We start from the raw sequence: 20,326 nt of genomic DNA on the forward strand, positions 1-20,326 counted from the left end.
AAAAGGAAACCGTGAAATATAAAAAGGCTGGATGTTAAATGCATTTGGTTGCAAAGTTAAGCAAGTCATGATTTTAAAATAGCCTATGTTTAGTCAAATGTGATCATTGAGAAAAGAGAACTTACTACTTCTGCTACCGGAGTGGAAGTAATGGTATCTCAGGCTACATAGGTGAAGTGGAAAAATCATCAACCACTCAGGGCTTCTGATCCGCTCAGTTAGCCCTACCGCTGTGTACATTCTTAAATTTTGGCTTGAATGACTTGTTTTTGTGCCTCAGCCTTGCATGGTACATCTGTTGTCTAGCCACAGACTGTGGCCCCAGTTGTTTACGTTGAGTCTGGGAGAAGGAGCGAGGCCAGCTGAAGATGCAAGTCTGCGTGCTCTGGCTCATCTCTTTCTTCACCCTCATTGAAGGCCAGGAAAGCTTCCTGGGGGTGAGTTGGCATATGTCCCGTTTTCCCTCTCTACCACCTCTCTTCTCTCCCTCTGCACTTTGAAAACCCGTCACTGTCTCGGCCACTGAAACTACATAATTTAATAGACTTGGAATCAGAAGTCCTGGATTCTTGTCTCAACATGATCCACATTAGCTATGTGTAGCCTTGGACAAACAGTTTCATCTCTTGAAATTTAGAGGACCTAACTGCAAAATAAGGAACTGAGCCATCATGGAGATTTCCTCTAGCTCGGTACATTCCTTCCTATGGTTTCTTTGACTAAGGAAAGGCATAAAGATTGGCATGGCCAATCCTTGGACTCTCTTCCCTAACTACACTCACTTTCTTGACGCTTTCATCTAGGATCATGGTTTTAATGTTCTCTATACTCCGATGGCTCCCAAATTTACATCTGCATCTTGACCTTCTCCCCTGAACTCTACACCCACGTATCTCCTACCTCCGTGGTATCTCCAGTTGGGTGTTGAATAGGCCCCTTAACCTAATATGTCCAAAAGTAAATTCTTGATTTTTTTCCTTCACCAAACCTGCTTCTCCTTTCCCATCTCAGCAAGTGGTATCATTGTTCTTTGCGATGGTTGGGCAAAAAACTGATTTTCATGTTTGACTCTTCCCATAATCCCTATCTAAACCATTGGCTCTTGTTTTGTTTTGCTTTATCTTTAAAATACACCCAGAATTCAAACATTTCTCACTACCTCTATGGCTACCACCTTGATCCACCCCTTCAGTATCTCTCACAGTATGTCTCACCCGTGTTATTTCAATAACTCCTGAGATGATCTCATTGCTTCTGTGCTTGTCTATTCCTAACATGGCTGCAGGATTGAGCCTTTCAAAAAGTAAAGTAGAGCACTGTCACCTCTGCTCAGAACTCTTCGGTGGGTTCCCATCTCACTCAAGTAAAAACTAAGCCGTTGCCCTATAAAGATCTACACAGCCTACCTCCTTGGAGATACTCTCTGATCTCACTTCCTGTCCCTCTGCCCTTACCCACTCCACTGAGTCACTCTGGCCTCCTCACTCTGTCCTCACACGCCAGGCATATTCTTTCCCCAGGGCCATTGCACTGCCAGGAAAGTTCTTTCTCCAGGGATCCTCACTTCCTCACCTCCTTCAGGGTTGTGCTCAAAAGTTGCCTAAGGGAGGCCTTCCCTAGCCACCTCTCTGCCATCCCTGACTTGGATTTTAGATCCATAATTTCAATTCATCTGGGAGAGCCAACAAGGCCTAGGAAGTACATCTTTATAAAACCTTTCCATAATTATTCTTGTTTTCTTTCAAACAGAGAAATGAAGGCATCAAAACAAAAAGAGGACTCAGTGTGAATAAGAAAAAGCATCCAGGTGAGTCTCCCTTAGGGAGTGTGGTGCAGTAGACCCTGGTGCCAAGGGACCAAGGTTCCAACCTCAGTGGTGTTTCTGACTGGTTGTATGATCTTAACACTATTAAACACGTCGAATCTGGGAAATGAGAATAATAGCAATCCGTACAAACAAAACATTTGTGAAGATGAAATAATACATGAAAGCATAGTATCCCGTACTGTACCTGGCAAGTAGCTATTCCATACTCTTCTTTTCCTTCCTTATCTTAATCCTAACAGTGTTAATTAGTGGGCACAGCCCTTAGTCTAGGAATAGGTTGTGTTCTGAAATTTAATTTGTTGTTCTGATGTTTCAAGCACTGACTATATTTCCTCATGGAGACAATGATGCACACAGATGGTTGTTAGGTTCCTGGATCAGTCCACAAAAGCTTTTTTCCAGGGCAGTGATCTGTCATACAACAGTGTGCTAATAGTGTCATTAACCTTACCACCACGCAGTCCTGCAATTCTTCAGAAAATGAAATAAAAATTCAACTTGGAATGCCATGAAAACATTTTTCCTGACAGTAAAAATACAGTTAGTATTTAGTGAGCTGTTCCTAGGTGCCAGGCACTATTTTAAGTGCATTAGATGAATTAAATCCTCACAATGACCCTCTGATTTAGGCACAATGGTCATCTTTATTTTACAGATGGTGAAATTAAGACACATGGCTAGGGGGCAGGAGGAATGATTCAAACCTAGTTAGTCTGGCTCCAGAACCGGTGCCATGAGCCTCTGACACCGACCGTTCCCGCCCCCCCCCCCCCTCCGCTTCTTACGTGCTTGGGCAGTGGGAGCAGGAGTCCCCTTAGCTTTCCCTACTTGGTGTGGCTCCCAAGACCTGGGACAGAGGTTCCAGGCAGCAAGGAGAGGGAAGAGTACGAGGCAGGGCTGAAGTTCTATTCAGTGAGATGGTGGAAGTTATGGCAGACAGGAAGCTCTTGTGCATGTTCTGGGACATGTCAGACTCAGCCGACTTCCTGCTACCCTCTTGACTGCTTTCTGAAGAGTCTAGGGATTGATCCGCTGGTTTCCTTCTCTATAAGTTTCCCTTCTGCCTGGCTCCCTGGGCTCCTAAGAAATGGGAGAGTCTCAGAGAAGCTCCCCATCTCATCTGTCCCTGCAGAAAGCATGGATGTCTTGAGAAATCTGAGACTTCTAAGAGATGTCACTGCCAGTGGCAATCAAAGGAGACCCAGGATAAGAGTTCACCTCTTCCCTCTTTTTCTCTAAGGTCCTTACGTTCCTAATCTGGGCTGCATAGATGAGCTTGGGACAGTCTGGAAACACCATGAAATCTTGCACTATGTTTTACGTGAATGTGCCTAAATGGGTTCTGGGAGGGAGACTACTCCTAGGATTCATAGTCTCCTGAGCCCAGGACACATAACAGCCTCTCCTTAGGGAAACAAAAGGTGCTGCTCAGGAGTGATAAGGTGGAGACGAGGATGCAGAAACCCCAAGAAAGGTTTGGTTTGGTTTTGCTTTTGCATTTGCATTTCCTATAACGTACTCAAAGTTGGCTATTTATTGAAACCTCTTCATAGGAGAAAAAAAGGCTCTTTGGAGAGGAAAGTGTGAGACTGGGGGTTTTATACTGAACATCCCTCAAGGAGACTGGAGCTGGGAAAGCAAGAGGGAAGAGTGACTAGGATTTTCTCACTTCTCTCCCTTGCATCCTGAGGCATGAAACTTGACCTTGGATGTGTCCTGAGGAACTGTGTAAAGTAGGAGGGTGGTTGATGCCAGGATGGGTCAGGGAGAGCAGGAGAAGCTGTCCTGGCAGAATGCTAGAATAGACATAGGGCCAGGCACACGTGGGGCTATCTGCAAGTGTTCCTCTGGAGGCTCATTTTTACTTAATGTCTGGATGAGCAGAAGTCAGTAACAAGCCATGTGGCATAGCCCATGACCCCTAGACAACATGTGATGAACACTTCCTGGTGGTTTCCTTGGCAATATTTCTCTCCCAGACTGAAAAAGGAGGCTCCTGACTATCTTCCTCTCTTTAGGCCCAGTCCAGGAGTATGAGCTGCTGCTTCAGGTGGCCTATAGAGATTCCAAGGAGAAGAGAGACTTGAAGAATTTTCTGAAGCTTCTGAAGCCTCCATCATTATGGTTACAGGAACAAATGAAGATTATTAGAGCAAAGGCCACTACCTGTAAATCTGCCCTCGGGGACTGGGAGTGGAAGGGGGAAGGTGGGCAGCAGTTGGGATAGGTTAGGTTATGCTATGGAGACAATCATCTCCACAATATGTGTGGCTTGAAAGAACATACGTGTTATTTCTTCTTCCTGCCACATCTCTATTGCAGGTTGGCAGCAGGGTTGTGTTGGTGTGGTCACTTGGGAATCCAGGCTAATGAATCACACACTAGCTAAAATGTACCCAGTTGGAGCCTAAAAGGAAGAGAACACTCAAGCGTTTCACATTGGTAGTTGAATTCTCCAACTTAGAAGTGACACACATGAATTCTGCTCATAACTTATTGACCCAAACTGGTTTCATGGCCCCATTCAACCTCAGGAGGCCAGGATATGTAATCCGACTATGTGTCCAGAAAAGAGCTAGAAGTAATTGACAAACAGCACTAAGGATTACAATGCTGGCTTTCAGAGACATTAAATGATTTGTCTAAAGCAGTAGTTCTTAAATTGTGGTTCCCACGTTAGCAGCAGCAGCAGCAGCAGTATCAGGGATCTTAATGGAAATGCAGGGACGCCTGGGTGGCTCAGTTGGTTAAGCAACTGCCTTCGGCTCAGGTCATGGTCCTGGAGTCCCGGGATTGAGTCCTGCATCGGGCTCCCTGCTCGGCGGGGAGTCTGCTTCTCCCTCTGACCCTCTTCCCTCTCGTGCTCTCTATCTCTCATTTTCTCCCTCTCAAATAAGTAAATAAAAAATTAAAAAAAAAAAAAGAAATGCAAATCCTTGGCCTCATCCCGGACTTACTGAATCAGAAACAAGACAAAGTTTGAGAATCATTCACTATATATCATAATGCATATTTTCACAAAGATGTCTGGTGACTTCATCCCAATTTTTTTGTCTATTATAAAGGAATGCCTCTTGATGGGTGTTTTACGTCAGTCAGTAGGGAATGAGCATACAGAATTGGCTGATGGAATTTTTCTTCATGATTCTCAAGAAAAGAAATTCTGTCAGTGTTTGCCATCTTGCTTATGGGACCTACCCGAGAATGGTGATAGGTGGATGGGAGGAGCTTCCAGTAAAACAGTGGAAAAATACCTTCTAGAACTCTCTTAAATAACTGTCAGGTTAACACACACTCTTCTGCTTCTCTTTCCCATTCCAAGGGCTATCTACTGGGCATCCATCCTTCTTTTGGATGCTAGACCCAGCCACTTGATTTTATGTTTGCTGGTCTGGTATCAGACTCAGAATCTATTGAGTTAGACATATCCTTACCTTAAACCTATTGCCATCCTAGTTTAATCCTTCTAGCTCTTGATGAGACACACTTGGTTCAGATTCTAAGTAAGAGCCAAGGATGAGAACTCAGCGTTGGTCAGTTTATAAACCAGATCCTGTGAGACCAAGCCCTGTTTTTCTGTGCAGACTGTGGCAACCAGAATGGGGTTTTGCACTGTGCCTGTGAGGACGGCTACACCTGGCTTTCTCCCTCATGCCTTGATCCCCACAAATGCTACCTTCACACGGCTGGAGGGCCCCAGAGCTGTCATTGTCATCTCAGCAACCTCACCCAGAGCATCAATTTCTGTGAAAGAACAAGTAAGCACAGAAGGGTGCCAGGAGGAGAGCTCTGGTGGGGGTGGGGGGAGGGATGCCACAGGGAGGGAACTCTAGCTCCTCACCCATGTGTTAACTCTTTGTCTCCCTGAACAGAACTAGTATTTGCAGGGTCATCAAAGGACAAGAAAATATACCCTACTAGGCTTAGCTAGACACAGCGAGAGCTTCACAAGTGCAGAAAATTAAGAAATGTGAGTTGATGATCACTTCAACCTTCATCCAGCTCAGCTCTGCAATTCTATGATTTTATTGAGATTGAGGGGGATTTATGAAAATCTCAAGTAGGGGAACTGCTTGAGTAAATACAGTTTTTTTTTTCCTGCCTTCTTTTCATGGCTTTTGCCAACATCTATTTCCAGAAAAGAGAAGTCTAGAGGTGTGAGAGCAGGGAGGAACAGAGGGTGATTATACTGAAATGTATGTTCTAGATGGCCAACAAGTATGTGTACTGAATGCATCACCAAAACAAAAGAGAAGTTAAAGGTCTAGCTTAGGAAACCAGTGGAAGCTGAGGGAGCTAAATTTCCTTAGGTTTATGTTCAGTGGACGAAGAAGTGAGCCAAATGACGTGGGCTCCAGGGCTTGAAGGGCTTTAGGAAGGTTCCTCAGAGACGACTCCAGTTATCTTGAAGCTCTGGATTCTGGTAGAGCAAAGAGAGGGAGAAACTGAAATAACCCAGCTTTCCTGAACATTCCTGGCTCCCCTTCCCAGGACCATGCCAATTCGTGATGGTCACCCATATTTATTGAACACCATCTTTATACCCAGATCTGAGGCAAGTTCTGGGAGGACACAATGAAGCATTTCCCTTTCTCTGAATTAGCAGCCTAGCTGGGGAGGCTAGGCTGTAATACAAGAAAGAAGACAGTGTAATTTCTTCAACAAATTTGAATGAAAGCCTACCTTTTGAAGGGTGGTCTGTGTCTGATGCATCTTGAGGAGATACAAAAATGGATCAGACAGGGATTACACTCACAAGGGTCTCCCCAAAGTGCAGTGGGGACATATAAACATGAGAAATGTTCACAAACAGATATGTTGGTACAAGAGGTTGTAAAGGGATATGAAAAGAATAGGAATTTAGAGGAGGGAAAGAATCTGCATTTGGAGATCAGGGGAGGTCTTGCAAAGGAGGTACATTTGACTAGGTCCTGAATGAAGGATAATTGGGGTTTGTCCATATGAAAATGGGCAACAACCTGTCCCAGCACAGAAAAGCACCAGCGATGGGCAAGCAAGGGGTATATTGGAATTAGCAAGTAGTGTTTTAAGGACGGTGTTTCAGCTCAATGCCTAGATCGGCACACATTTCAGTGTTAAGTGACTGCCTTTCTTAACCACATGTGGGTGGCCACACATTTACCTACTTATAAGGTTGTCTTGATCACCAGCACCTTCTCATTATATTCCAAATCCACAACTGAAAAGTCTAGTTTTGTGTATGCTTCCTATATTATTTAAGGTGAACATTCATTACAAGAAGTAATTGAAACACTGCTGTTGAATAGATGGGTTTCAAATGTACTTCTGTAATTTTATGCTGTCATAAATTCAAGTGAGTAATTATTATATCTATAAACTTCTTTTTATTTCCCATAGAGGTTTGGGGCACTTTCAAAATTAATGAAAGCTTTGCCAAAGACCTTTTGAATTCATCTTCTCCTTCATACTCCAAATATGCCACTGGAATTGAAATTCAAGTAAGCTTTCTACTTACTACATAAGAAATTGTTGGCTAGACATAAGTTCAGATGTTTTCAATTCAGCATGTTTATTTAATACATATTCTTAATTATTCACGTTCAATGAGTTATTACAGAGCAGTTAATCTCATTGCCCACAACTGACGTATGTTGAACATTTTCTTTCTGGGAGAGTTTTAGCAGTTGACTTCTTTCAATTTCTCTTAGGTTCACTTTTGCTCATTTATGCGAGTCATATTCTAGCAAGGCTTCTTGGTTATTTTCTGTTTTTTATTTGTCAAAAGAAAATTTTTCATGCTCTGAGCTCAATTGTCAGCATTTGGGATTCGTTCCATGAAGAAGCCTCGCTTATTAGGGGCTAAAAAGAATTACAGAGCAAAATTCTGGACTATGTAATGAAGTCTCAGAAAACCTAAATCAGTGTCCGGTCTGCCTAGGATGTTGGTTCAGGTGTCATTTTCACTGAAGCCATACACACAAATACTTTCCAGATAGATTCAGTTTAAATGCATATGGAAATGTATGGCTTATTTTTGTGAAGGAGAAAACAGATTTTGGATATATTTATATTATCTGGCACCCAATCCCCTATTCTAAGCAATTGGTTCTTCCATCTTTATTAGCAAACTCAAAATAAATGACGTGTGTTTGTGTGTGTGTGTGTGTGTGTGTGTGTGTGTGTGTGTGTACAATTCTTAACTGTCATTTGAACTGTATTTGTGTAATATGCAGCTACGTGCTGTGGTATCTCTTTTCTTTCTCCAGTGGTTCTGTTGGTTTATTTATCTTCATCAATTTTTTTTTGCTAAAATATCTTTCTTGTCTGGGGAAAAAGATCAACATGTTGCCCCTTTTTTCTCTTTGTAAGCTTAAAGAAACATTCAAAAGAATTCAAGATGTTGAGTCAGTTCGTGTCACCCAATTTCGGTAAGTAACACAATGACCTTAGAAGGGCATCCTCAGAGCGCCGCCTGGGTGGCTCAGTCGGTTGAATGCCCGCCTCTTGATTTCAGCTCAGATCATGATCTCAGGGTCCTGAGATGGAGCCCTGCATTGGGCTCTGAGCTCAGCAGGGAGTCTGCTTGAAAATCTCTCTCTCCCTCTCCCCCTCTCCTTGCATGCTCTCTCTCTCCTTCTCTCTAAAATAAACAAATAAATATTAAAAAAAAAAGAATGGCATCTCCAGAATTGTACAGCCATCCTGCAGAATGCCTAGTGCTGTTCCCAAATGACCTTGACAAAAAGCAGGGAAGAACTGGTCTTTCTAGTAGGATTCTTACTAAAACTGGACAAAAGTCTGTGATGCTTCTTTTTTTTTTTTTTTTTTAATTTTTTTATTGTTATGTTAATCACCATATATTACATCATTAGTTTTTGGTGCAGTGTTCCATGATTCATTGTTTGTTCATAACACCCAGTGCTCCATGCAGAACGTGCCCTCCTCAATGCCCATCACCAGGCTAACCCATCCCCCTACCCCCCTCCCCTCTAGAACCCTCAGTTTGTTTTTCAGAGTCCATCATCTCTCATGGTTCGTCTCCCCCTCTGACATACTCCCCTTTTCTTCCTCTCCTGTTATCTTCTTCTTTTTCTTTTTTCTTAAAATATGTTGCATTATTTGTTTCAGAAGTACAGATCTGTGATTCAACAGTCTTGCACAATTCACAGCACTCACTGTAGCACATACCCTCCCCAATATCTATCACCCAGCCACCCCATCCCTCCCACCCCCAACCACTCCAGTAACACTCAGTTTCTTTCCTGAGATTAAAAATTCCTCATATCAGTGAGGTCATGTGATACATGTCTTTCTCTGATTGACTTATTTCACTCAGCATAACACCCTCCAGTTCCATCCACGTCGTTGCAAATGGCAAGATCTCATTCCTTTTGATGGCTGCATAATATTCCATTGTGTATATATACCACTTCTTCTTTATCCATTCATCTGTCGATGGGCATCTTGGCTCTTTCCACAGTTTGGCTATGGTGGACATTGCTGCTATAAACATTGGGGTACACGTACCCCTTCGGGTCCCTACATTTGTATCTTTGGGGTAAATACCCAGTAGTGCAATTGCTGGATCGAACGGTAGCTCTAATTTCAACTGTTTGAGGAACCTCCATACTGTTTTCCAGAGGGGTTGCACCAGCTTGCATTCCCACCAACAGTGTAGGAGGGTTCCCCTTTCTCCACATCCCCGCCAACATCTGTCGTTCCCTGACTTGTTAATTTTAGCCATTCTGACGGGTGTGAGGTGGTATCTCATTGAGGTTTTGATTTGGATTTCCCTGATGCCGAGCGATGTTGAGCACTTTTTCATGTGCCTGTTGGCCATTTGGATGTCTTCTTTGGAGAAATGTCTGTTCATGTCTTCTGCCCATTTCTTGATTGGATTATTTGTTCTTTGGGTGTTGAGTTTGATAAGTTCTTTATAGATTTTGGATACTAGCCCTTTATCTGATATGTCATTTGCAAATATTTTCTCCCATTCTGTCGGTTGTCTTTTGGTTTTGTGGACTGTTTCTTTTGCTGTGCAGAAGCTTTTTATCTTGATGAAATCCCAATAGTTCATTTTTGCCCTGGCTTCCCGTGCCTTTGGCGATGTTTCTAGGAAGAAGTTGCAGCGGCTAAGGTCGAAAAGGTTGCTACCTGTGTTCTCCTTTAGGATTTGGATGGACTCCTGTCTCACGTTTAAGTCTTTCAACCATTTGGAGTCTATTTTTGTGTGTGGTGTAAGGAAATGGTCCAGTTTCATTCTCCTGCATGTGGCTGTCCAATTTTCCCAACACCATTTGTTGAAGAGACTGTCTTTTTGCCATTGGACATTCTTTCCTGCTTTGTCAAAAATAAGTTGACCATAGAGTTGAGGGTCCATTTCTGGGCTCTCGATTCTGTTCCATTGATCTATGTGTCTGTTTTTGTGCCAGTACCATACTGTCTTGATGATGACAGCTTTGTAATAGAGCTGGAAGTCCGGAATTGTGATGCCGCCAGCTTTGCTTTTCTTTTTCAGTATTCCTCTGGCTATTCTGGGTCTCTTCTGGTTCCATACAAATTTTAGGATTATTTGCTCCATTTCTTTGAAAAAAGTGGATGGTATTTTGATGGGGATTGCATTGAATGTGTAGATTGCTCTAGGTAGCATTGACATCTTCACAATGTTGATTCTCCCAATCCATGAGCATGGAACGTTTTTCCATTTCTTTGTGTCTTCTTCAATTTCTTTCCTGAGTATTTTATAGTTTTCTGAGTACAGATCCTTTGCCTCTTTGGTTAGATTTATTCCTAGGTATCTAATGGTTTTGGGTGCAATTGTAAATGGGATAGACTCCTTGATTTGTCTCTCTTCTGTCTTGTTGTTGGTGTATAGGAATGCCACTGATTTCTGTGCATTGATTTTATATCCTGCTACTTTACTGAATTCCTGCATGAGTTCTAGCAGTTTTGGGGTGGAGTCTTTTGGGTTTTCCACATACAGTATCATATCATCTGCAAAGAGTGAGAGTTTGACTTCCTCTTTGCCGATTTGGATGCCTTTGATTTCTTTTTGTTGTCTGATTGCTGTGGCTAGGACTTCTAATACTATGTTGAATAGCAGTGGTGAGAGTGGACATCCCTGCCGCGTTCCTGACCTTAGGGGAAAAGCTCTCAGCCTTTCCCCATTGAGAATGATATTCGCTATAGGTTTTTCGTAGATGGCTTTTATGATATTGAGGTATGTACCCTCTATCCCTATACTCTGAAGAGTTTTGATCAAGAAAGGATGTTGTACTTTGTCAAATGCTTTTTCTGCATCTATTGAGAGGATCATATGATTCTTGTTCTTTCTTTTGTTAATGTATTGTATCACGTTGATTGATTTGCGGATGTTGAACCAGCCTTGCAGCCCAGGAATAAATCCCACTTGGTCGTGGTGAATAATCCTTTTAATGTACTGTTGGATCCTATTGGCTAGTATTTTGGTGAGAATTTTTGCATCCATGTTCATCAAGGATATTGGTCTGTAATTCTCTTTTTTGATGGGGTCTTTGTCTGGTTTTGGGATCAAGGTAATGCTGCCCTCATAAAATGAGTTTGGAAGTTTCCCTTCCATTTCTATTTTTTGGAACAGTTTCAGGAGAATAGGTATTAATTCTTCTTGAAATGTCTGATAGAATTCCCCTGGGAAGCCATCTGGCCCTGGGCTTTTGTTTCTTGGGAGATTTTTGATGACTGTTTCAATTTCCTTAGTGGTTATAGGTCTGTTCAGGTTTTCTATTTCTTCCTGGTTCAATTTTGGTAGTTGATACATCTCTAGGAATGCACCCATTTCTTCCAGGTTATCTAATTTGCTGGCATAGAGTTGCTCATAATATGTTCTTATAATTGTTTGTATTTCTTTGGTGTTGCTTGTGATCTCTCCTCTTTCATTCATGATTTTGTTGATTTGGGTCCTTTCTCTTTTCTTTTTGATCAGTCTGGCCAGGGGTTTATCAATCTTGTTAATTCTTTCAAAGAACCAGCTCCTAGTTTCGTTGATCTGTTCTACTGTTCTTTTGGTTTCTAGTTCATTGATTTCTGCTCTGATCTTTATGATTTCTCTTCTCCTGCTGGGTTTAGGCTTTCTTTGCTGTTCTTTCTCCAGCTCCTTTAGGTGTAGGGTTAGGTTGTATATTTGAGACCTTTCTTGTTTCTTGAGAAAGGCTTGTATTGCTATATACTTTCCTCTCAGGACTGCCTTTGCTGTATCCCAAAGATTTTGAACAGTTGTGTTTTCATTTTCATTGGTTTCCATGAATTTTTTTAATTCTTCTTTAATTTCTTGGTTGACCCATTCATTCTTTAGTAGGATGCTCTTTAGCCTCCATGTATTTGAGTTCTTTCCGACTTTCCTCTTGTGGTTGAGTTCTAGTTTCAAAGCATTGTGGTCTGAAAATATGCAGGGAATGATCCCAATCTTTTGGTACTGATTGAGACCTGATTTGTGACCTAGGATGTGATCAATTCTGGAGAATGTTCCATGGGCACTAGAGAAGAATGTGTATTCCGTTGCTTTGGGATGGAATGTTCTGAATATGTCTGTGAAGTCCATTTGGTCCAGTGTGTCATTTAACGTCTTTATTTCCTTGTTGATCTTTTGCTTAGATGATCTGTCCATTTCAGTCAGGGGGGTGTTAAAGTCCCCCACTATTATTGTATTGTTGTCAATGTGTTTCTTTGCTTTTGTTATTAATTGCCTTATATAATTGGCTGCTCCCATGTTCGGGGCATAGATATTTACAATTGTTAGATCTTCTTCTTGGATAGACCCTTTAAGTAGGATATAGTGTCCTTCCTCATCTCTTATTACAGTCTTTGTTTTAAAATCTAGTTTGTCTGATATAAGGATTGCCACCCCAGCTTTCTTTTGGTGTCCATTAGCATGGTAAATGGTTTTCCACCCCCTCACTTTCAATCTGGGGGTGTCTTTGGGTGTAAAATGAGTCTCTTGCAGACAGCATATTGATGGGTCTTGTTTTTTAATCCAATCTGATAGCCTGTGTCTTTTGATTGGGGCATTTAGCCCATTTACATTCAGGGTAACTATTGAAAGGTATGAATTTAGTGCCATTGTATTACCTGTAAGGTGACTGTTAACTGTCTGTTGTCTGTGTTCGTTTCTGCTCTTTGCTGCTTTTAGGTTCTCTCTTTGCTTAGAGGACCCCTCTCAATATTTCTTGGAGGGCTGGTTTCGTGTTTGCAAATTCCTTTAGTTTTTGTTTGCTCTGGAAGCTTTTGATCTCTCCTTCTATTTTCAATGATAGCCTAGCTGGATATAGTATTCTTGGCTGCATATTTTTCTCGTTTAGTGCTCTGAAGATATCTTGCCAGTCCTTTCTGGCCTGCCAGGTCTCTGTGGATAGGTCTGTTGCCAATCTAATGTTTCTACCATTGTAGGTTACATATCTCTTCTCCCGAGCTGCTTTCAGGATTTTCTCTTTGTCTCTGAGACTCGTAAGTTTTACTATTAGATGTCGGGGTGTTGACCTATTTTTATTGATTTTGAGAGGGGTTCTCTGTGCCTCCTGGATTTTAATGCCTGTTTCCTTCCTCACATTAGGGAAGTTCTCTGCTATAATTTGCTCCAATATACCTTCTGCCCCTCTCTCTCTCTCTTCTTCTTCTGGGATCCCAATTATTCTAATGTTGTTTCGTCTTATCGTATCACTTATCTCTCGAATTCTGCCCTCGTGATCCTGTAGTTGTTTCTCTCTCTTTTTCTCAGCCTCTTTATTTTCCATCATTTGGTCTTCTATATCGCTGATTCTCTCTTCTGCCTCATTTATCCTAGCATTTAGTGCCCCCATTTTTGATTGCACCTCATCAATAGCCTTTTTGATTTCGATTTGGTTAGATTTTAGTTCTTTTATTTCTCCAGAAAGGGTTTCTCTAATAACTTCCACACTTTTTTCAAGCCCAGCTAGTATCTTTAAAGTCATGATTCTGAACTCTAGGTCCGACATCGTACTAATGTCCGTATTGAGTAGGTCCCTGGCTGACGGTACTACCTCTTGTTCTTTTTGCTGAGGTGATTTCTTTCGTCTTGTCATTTTGTCCAGAGGAGAATAGATGAATGAGAGAACAAAAGGCTAACAGGTTTACAACGTCCCCAGCAAATATACTGTATACAAATCAGAAAAGACCTGAAACCAGGGGAAAAGAAAGGGAAAGAAAGAAAAAAGAAAGAGAAAAAGAAAAAAAAGAAGAAAAAAAAGATAAAAACAAAAACAAAACAATTCAAAAAAGGCAGAATATGATCAAATATGATCAGGCTAGTGCATAGATCAGTGCCACACACTAGATTTTGGGCGTATTTTGGTCTGTTAGAAAAAAGTGCCTCCTAAAATTTTAAAGGAAGAAAGACATATATGTACAAAATAAGGGTTGATACAATGAAGGGATGGAAGATGATTGTAAAGATGAAAATTATAAAAGATTTTATAAAAGGACTTGGTAAGATAAGTTGTTTGTAAAAAGAAAGAAGAGATAAGGAAAAAAAAAAAAAAAGGAAAAAGGGAGAGAATGTGATCAGGCAGGAGACTAGAACAAAGCCATACACTAGTGGTTTAGGGTATATTTTGATCTGTTAGAAGAAACTGTACCTCAAAATTTTAAAGAGAGAACAACTTATATATATATGCCAAAAACAAGGATAACTACTATGAAGGGATAAAATATGACTCTAAAAATGAAAAAAAAATAAAAAATGTTTTTTTTTTTAAAAAAAAGGGATTTATAAGATGTTGGTTGAAAAAGGGAAAAAGAAAAATAAAAAAAAGTCAACAAAAATTAACTTCGATGAAATAATGAATCATGGTAAAAAAAAAAAAAAAAAAAAAAAAGAAGCCATGTGCAGTATTCCCCTAGCGCTGGAGTTCTCCTATTCTCCTTGATCGATCAACTTGGTCTTGGCTTGCTGGCTGTTTGTGTTGATCTTCTGGGGGAGGGGCCTGTTGCTGTGGTTTCCAAATGTCTTTGCCGGAGGCGGAATTGCCCCGCCCTTGTCGGTCCGGGCTAAGCAAGCTGCTCCGGTTTGCTCTCAGGAGCTTTTGTTCCCTGCAAGCTCTCGGTACAGCTCTGGAGGACCAGGGCGAAAATGGCGGCCTCCCAGTCTCCGCCCGGAGGAGCCGAGAACTCGGGGCCCCACTCCTCAGTGCGCCCCCAGAGAAAAGCAGTCACTCCCGTGTCCCCGGTCTCTGGCTGCACTCCGTGCTCACCCGGCTTGTGATCGAGCGTTGCTATCTCTGGCACCCGACCCCGCTCGGAGTCTCCAAACCCAGCAGATCCCTGCAGTGCGTTCCCGCACCGCTCCTCCCGGGGGAGGAAGGGGAGTCTCCCCGGCTCTGCCGCTTGTTGGGTCCTTGCTGGGGGAGCCGTGCCCCGACTGGGCCGCGGATCACAGTTTATGGCAACCCCGAGCTGAGAGCCCGCGACTCTGCTCCGTATCTGCAGCCGGCTTCCCCCTCCCCGACACCTGGGAGCTCTGCCGCACTCAGGCACCCCCGGTCTCTCTGTGACCCCAAGGGTCCTGAGACCACACTGTCCCGGGAGGATTCCACCCCCCGCTTAGCCACTGCAGCGACGTCCCTCCGCCGAGCCAACTTTTAAAAGGTCCGATTTTGTGCTCTGCGGCTCTAGCACTTGCCAGAAGCGGCCGGCGGAGGCCCCTCCCCCGCCGTCTATCCTCCTGAATATCGCCTCGGATTCACTTCTCCGCACGTCCTACCTTCCAGTAAGTGGTCGCTTCTCTGTTCAGAGAGTTGTTGCTACTCTCCTGTTCGATCTCCTGTTGAGTTCGTAGGTGTTCACAATGGTTTGATCCCTATTCAGCTGAATTCCTGAGACCAGACAAAATCTAGGTCTCCTACTCCTCCGCCATCTTGCTCCGCCCCCTGTGATGCTTCTTAAAGTCAGAAGAGGAAACTTAAAAGTTGAATGGCATTCTCCAAGCTATAGATCAGAGTCTAGAACTGCAAACCCATAGTTGCAGAACTTGGAATGAAGCAGGAGATCATGGTATGCATGTAAGGGAAGGGATGAGGGGTGGAGGTGAGGGTTGTGGGTTGCAGAGGGATGGTTTTTCTCTGTCCACAAGCACAGGGGGGGGAATGATACAAAGTTGTATAATTGGGAGCCATGAGGGGATCCCTAGGGTAAACTATTATATTCTTGTGTAGATATGTGGTATGTATGCGCCATAGCTCAAAACCCAGTAGACATTGTCTACAGCAAATAAAGAGATATTTAGTAAATTATCCTTTTGCTTATGCTTTCATTCCAAAAGTTATTTGGTTAGTTAGCCATGTGTGCATTGATTACTATTAATGGTCTACTTGATAGAGGAAGTGGCTTAGAGGTCAGAGAACTTGACTTCTTATATATATATATATTTTTTTCACAGTTAACTTAAGGAACAGCTATAGGAAATTTTCAACAGCATTGCTATAAATATACCGTCCTGGATATTATCCTTCCAGTTATCTCATGTTCTTATATAAAGGCCCATGTGTATAATTTTCTTTACAATTCAATGCTAGGAAAAACACTGCTTTTTTCTTATACCAAGGACTATATGATGAATTATATTTTCCTTTCTGACTTTGCAGTCACTGAATGCGTAGGCAAACTTGAAACTCAATCACAGTAATTTTTGTATTCAATATTCATATTTTTCTTTACCTTTGTCTGGGCTTTCCATTTATATTTCTTTTTTTTTTTAAAGATTTATTTATTTATTTGAGAGAGAGAATGAGATAGAGAGAGAGAACATGAGAGAGGGGAGGGTTAGAGGGAGAAGCAGACTCCCTGCCGAGCAGGGAGCCCGATGCAGGACTCGATCCCGGGACTCCAGGATCATGACCTGAGCTGAAGGCAGTGGCTTAACCGACTGAGCCACCCAGGCGCCCTCCATTTATATTTCTAATGCATATTTCATTCCATATATCTTATGAGCTCTCTCCAATAATTTGTAGATAAAATTATAAAGTAGGCATAAGTCTATAAATTACAATTATTTAGGTTTTACTCTTTATGTGTATGATTTAAAGTAAAACTTAATATCTTAGTGTCTCAATTTACGTCTCTGTTGAACAGGACTGTTAAAGCCTGAGGAATCTGATTTCAGTCATTAAATCAAATGAAATAATAGGCAGGACAATATTTTGTAAACAGTGTTTTGTTGATAGAAAAGTCATATTAACACAAAGACACTATGACTCTCACTACATAAAAGAGTATTTGGATCTGTACCTCTGAAACAAATAATGCAATATATGTTAAAAAAAAAAAGAAGAAGATAGCAGGAGGGGAAGAATGAAGGGGGGGAAATCGGAGGGGGAGACGAACCATGAGAGACAATGGACTCTGAAAAACAAACTGAGGGTTCTAGAGGGGAGGGGGTGGGGGGATGGGTTAGCCTGGCGATGGGTGTTAAAGAGGGCACGTTCTGCGTGGAGTACTGGGTGTTATGCACAAACAATGAATCATGGAACACTACATCAAAAACTAATGATGTAATGTATGGTGATTAACATAACAATAAAAAAATTTAAAGAAAAAAAGTATTTGGATTTATTCAAACACAAAAATTGTGAGTGGTAGTTCAATGTAGTGATTAAGAATTTGATATTTGGAATATTAGAGATTCTAATCCATCAGTTAATAATTAATAATTACCTGACCCAACTTCTCTTTGGGACTCCAGCTCCCTTATCTACAAAATGGGGACAATTCAATGTTTACCTCATGGAATTATTTCAGGATTTACTTAATATATGTGATCTCACTAGTTTTCATGACTTCAAACGCCATGTGCATACAGATGGTTTCTAAATTTATTACTTGACCTTGGCCTCTCTCATAAAGTCCAAACCCAAATATCCAACTGCCTGTTAACATCTCCACTTGATTTTCTAGTAGGCTTTCAAACATTATGTGTCCAAAACAGGGGTCCTCCAACTTTTCTCCTTAAAAACTTTAAGCTACTTCTCCCACTGCTGTGTCCATCCGTTATAGGGATGCTAGTCTTCCAGTGACACCACACCCAAACTTGGAGTCATCCTGTGTGATCATTGTTTATTGAGGTATAATTTACATACAGTGATAGCTCAAGCCTTATGTATACTGTTTCATAAGCTTTGACAAATGCTTGTACCAGCCACCTTTTAATGAGACAGAACATTTTCATCACCCCAAAAGTTCCCTTTTGCCCCTTTCTAGCCAATTCCATGCCCACCCCCTACCTCCTACAAGAAATCACCACTGCTCTTATTTCTATCGTAGGTTAGTTTTGTCCATTCTAGAACTTCATATAAATGGAATCACCCAGTGTGTAGTTTTTGTGTGTGTCTGGCTTCTTTCCCTCAGCATAATGTCTTTGAGAGTCATCCTTGTTTTTCTGAGTGTCAGGGGTTTCTTCCTTTTGTTGTTGTTGTTTTTTTAAGATTTATTTATTTATTTTAGAGAGAGAGAGGGAGAGAGAGCGAGAGTGGGGTTGTGGGAGAGGGGTGGAGGGAGAGGGAGATAGAGTCTTAAGCAGATTGCCCACTGAACACAGAGCCCTTTTGGGGCTTGATTTCACAACCCTGAGATCGTGACCTGAGCTGAAACCAAGAGTCAACACTCAACAACTGAGTCACCCAGGTGCCCCTGGGGAGGGGGGTGGTGGTTCTTTCCTTTTTATTGCCCAGTGCTATTCCATTGTATGAATACACAGCAATTTGTTTTTCCATCCCTTGCAGTATTTCTTGACTGGTTCCTTTCTCCATTCCCAGCATCCTTTGTAATTCCTATGGCTCAGTCTTCAAGTACAACCTGACTACTTCTCCCCACAGGCACTGCTGCCAAGTTTAAGCCACCATCACCTCTTTCCTGATGGGTCCGCCTGTTTCCCTGCTTGCCTCCTTTCAGTCCATTCTCTGCAGCAGCCAGAGTGACGCTCTGAAGCAATAAACCTGAACATGCCACTGACTTTTACTAAAGAAAGAAATCTTTTAATAAAAATAAAATTCAAACTCTAAGGCCCTACCCGATCTGGCTCCTGGCACTTACCCGGTATCATCTCCTACCATTTCTCTCCTGCTCATTGAAACTTAGTTATGATGAAATCAAATAATTAATTTTTTTCTTCTAACTTAAACTGATCTCATTGAACTCAATTTATTCGCCCCGGGAAAATTCAAACCCACGTTGAAGCCTTTCAGCATTGAGAAGCAACTCCGGTTCTTGACCTGGCAGCTAGTCTTTAACTTTAACTCATAGGCATTTTCCTGCCTCAGGACTTTCACAAATGCTGGCGTGCTACATAGATGTTCTTTGTAACACTATCCTTTTCTTCTCATGGTTTGGGCCTCACTTTCACCCTCTGCACAGAAAAGCCTTTTCTGACCAGCCTTATTTAAAGTGGGCCTCATCGGGACACCTGGGTGTCTCAGTAGGTTAAGCGTCAGACTCTTGTTTTCACCTCAGGTCATGATCTCATGGGTCTTGAGATCGAGCTCCGCCATGGTATCTGCGCTCAGCTGGGAGTCTGCTGGAGATTCTCTCCCACTGCCCCTCCCCCTACTCATGCATGTGAGCTCTCTCTTCCTCTCTCTGAAATAAATAAATAAATAAATGAATAAATCTTTAAAAAAATAAAGTGGGCCTCATCTCCACCTGCTATTCTTATCACTGCATCTGTCCCTCATAACACTTAACTAAATTTATATATATTTTATATACAATTATATAATACTCATGTGTGGTGGTTACTGGTTTCTTACTTGCCTTGTCTTCTCTGCTAGAATGTAAGCTCCATGAAGGCAAGGACCATATCTATTTGATGTGTTCCTATGGACCCAGTGACATGCCTATACACAGCAGGTCCTGAGTGACTGACTGAATGAATCTCATTTTTCTTTCCACATAGTCATTATAGAGATGGAAGCATCATGGCCGGGTTTGAAGTGGTGGGTTCCAGCAGCACATTTGAGCTGCTGTCAGCCATTGAACAGGTGGCTGAGAAGGTGAAGGTGGGCCTTCACAAACTCTTCCTGCTAGAAGACGGCTCTTTCAGAGTATTTGGAAAAGGTAATTCTGAATTCCCATCCCCTGCTGAGGTTACAGGAGTCTAGCTCATTTGTGTCTTCAGGAAGTAGACTGGACATGTTTCTGATACAGAATTGTTCTAAGACTGACTTTTAGAAGACAGAGGCAGCTGTTTCCCCCCCAGCCCCCAACCATGATGAAACTCCATTTCAGCTGCCTATTTCAGATCCTTGAGGACCGGCCATGTGGTCTCCAGCTCCCAGGGTAACACTGTGGAACACTGACTTCTCTGCAGGCTCTGATGGAAATCACTCAGCAGTAGTGTACTGCGACACATGCTGAAAGAGCCCTGGGGCTGACATGTTCCTAAATCATAATCCAAGGAACCCTAGAAAGAATGCATGTATCTAGATCTTTAACACACACACACACACACACACACACACACACACACACACACTCTCT

General features: G+C 42.1%; 1 protein-coding gene across 1 annotated transcript in view; it reads left to right on the plus strand.

The window, feature by feature from the left end:
- The first annotated feature begins 359 nt into the window (after positions 1–359).
- ADGRF1 (adhesion G protein-coupled receptor F1) overlaps positions 360–20,326 on the plus strand; it is a 35,230-nt gene continuing 15,263 nt past the window's right edge. Inside the window, exons 1-7 of the mRNA XM_028097475.2 lie at positions 360–437; positions 1,750–1,807; positions 3,847–3,996; positions 5,413–5,586; positions 7,208–7,308; positions 8,180–8,238; positions 19,752–19,903. Coding sequence (XP_027953276.2) covers positions 369–437; positions 1,750–1,807; positions 3,847–3,996; positions 5,413–5,586; positions 7,208–7,308; positions 8,180–8,238; positions 19,752–19,903 — 763 coding nt within the window. The 5' untranslated portion in view covers positions 360–368. The remainder of the gene's footprint in view (positions 438–1,749; positions 1,808–3,846; positions 3,997–5,412; positions 5,587–7,207; positions 7,309–8,179; positions 8,239–19,751; positions 19,904–20,326) is intronic.

Source organism: Eumetopias jubatus, unplaced genomic scaffold (genome assembly GCF_037043125.1).
Source record: "Eumetopias jubatus isolate StellerSeaLion01/CBP00866 unplaced genomic scaffold, mEumJub1_p1.0 scaffold_6, whole genome shotgun sequence".
Lineage (NCBI taxonomy): Eukaryota > Metazoa > Chordata > Mammalia > Carnivora > Otariidae > Eumetopias > Eumetopias jubatus.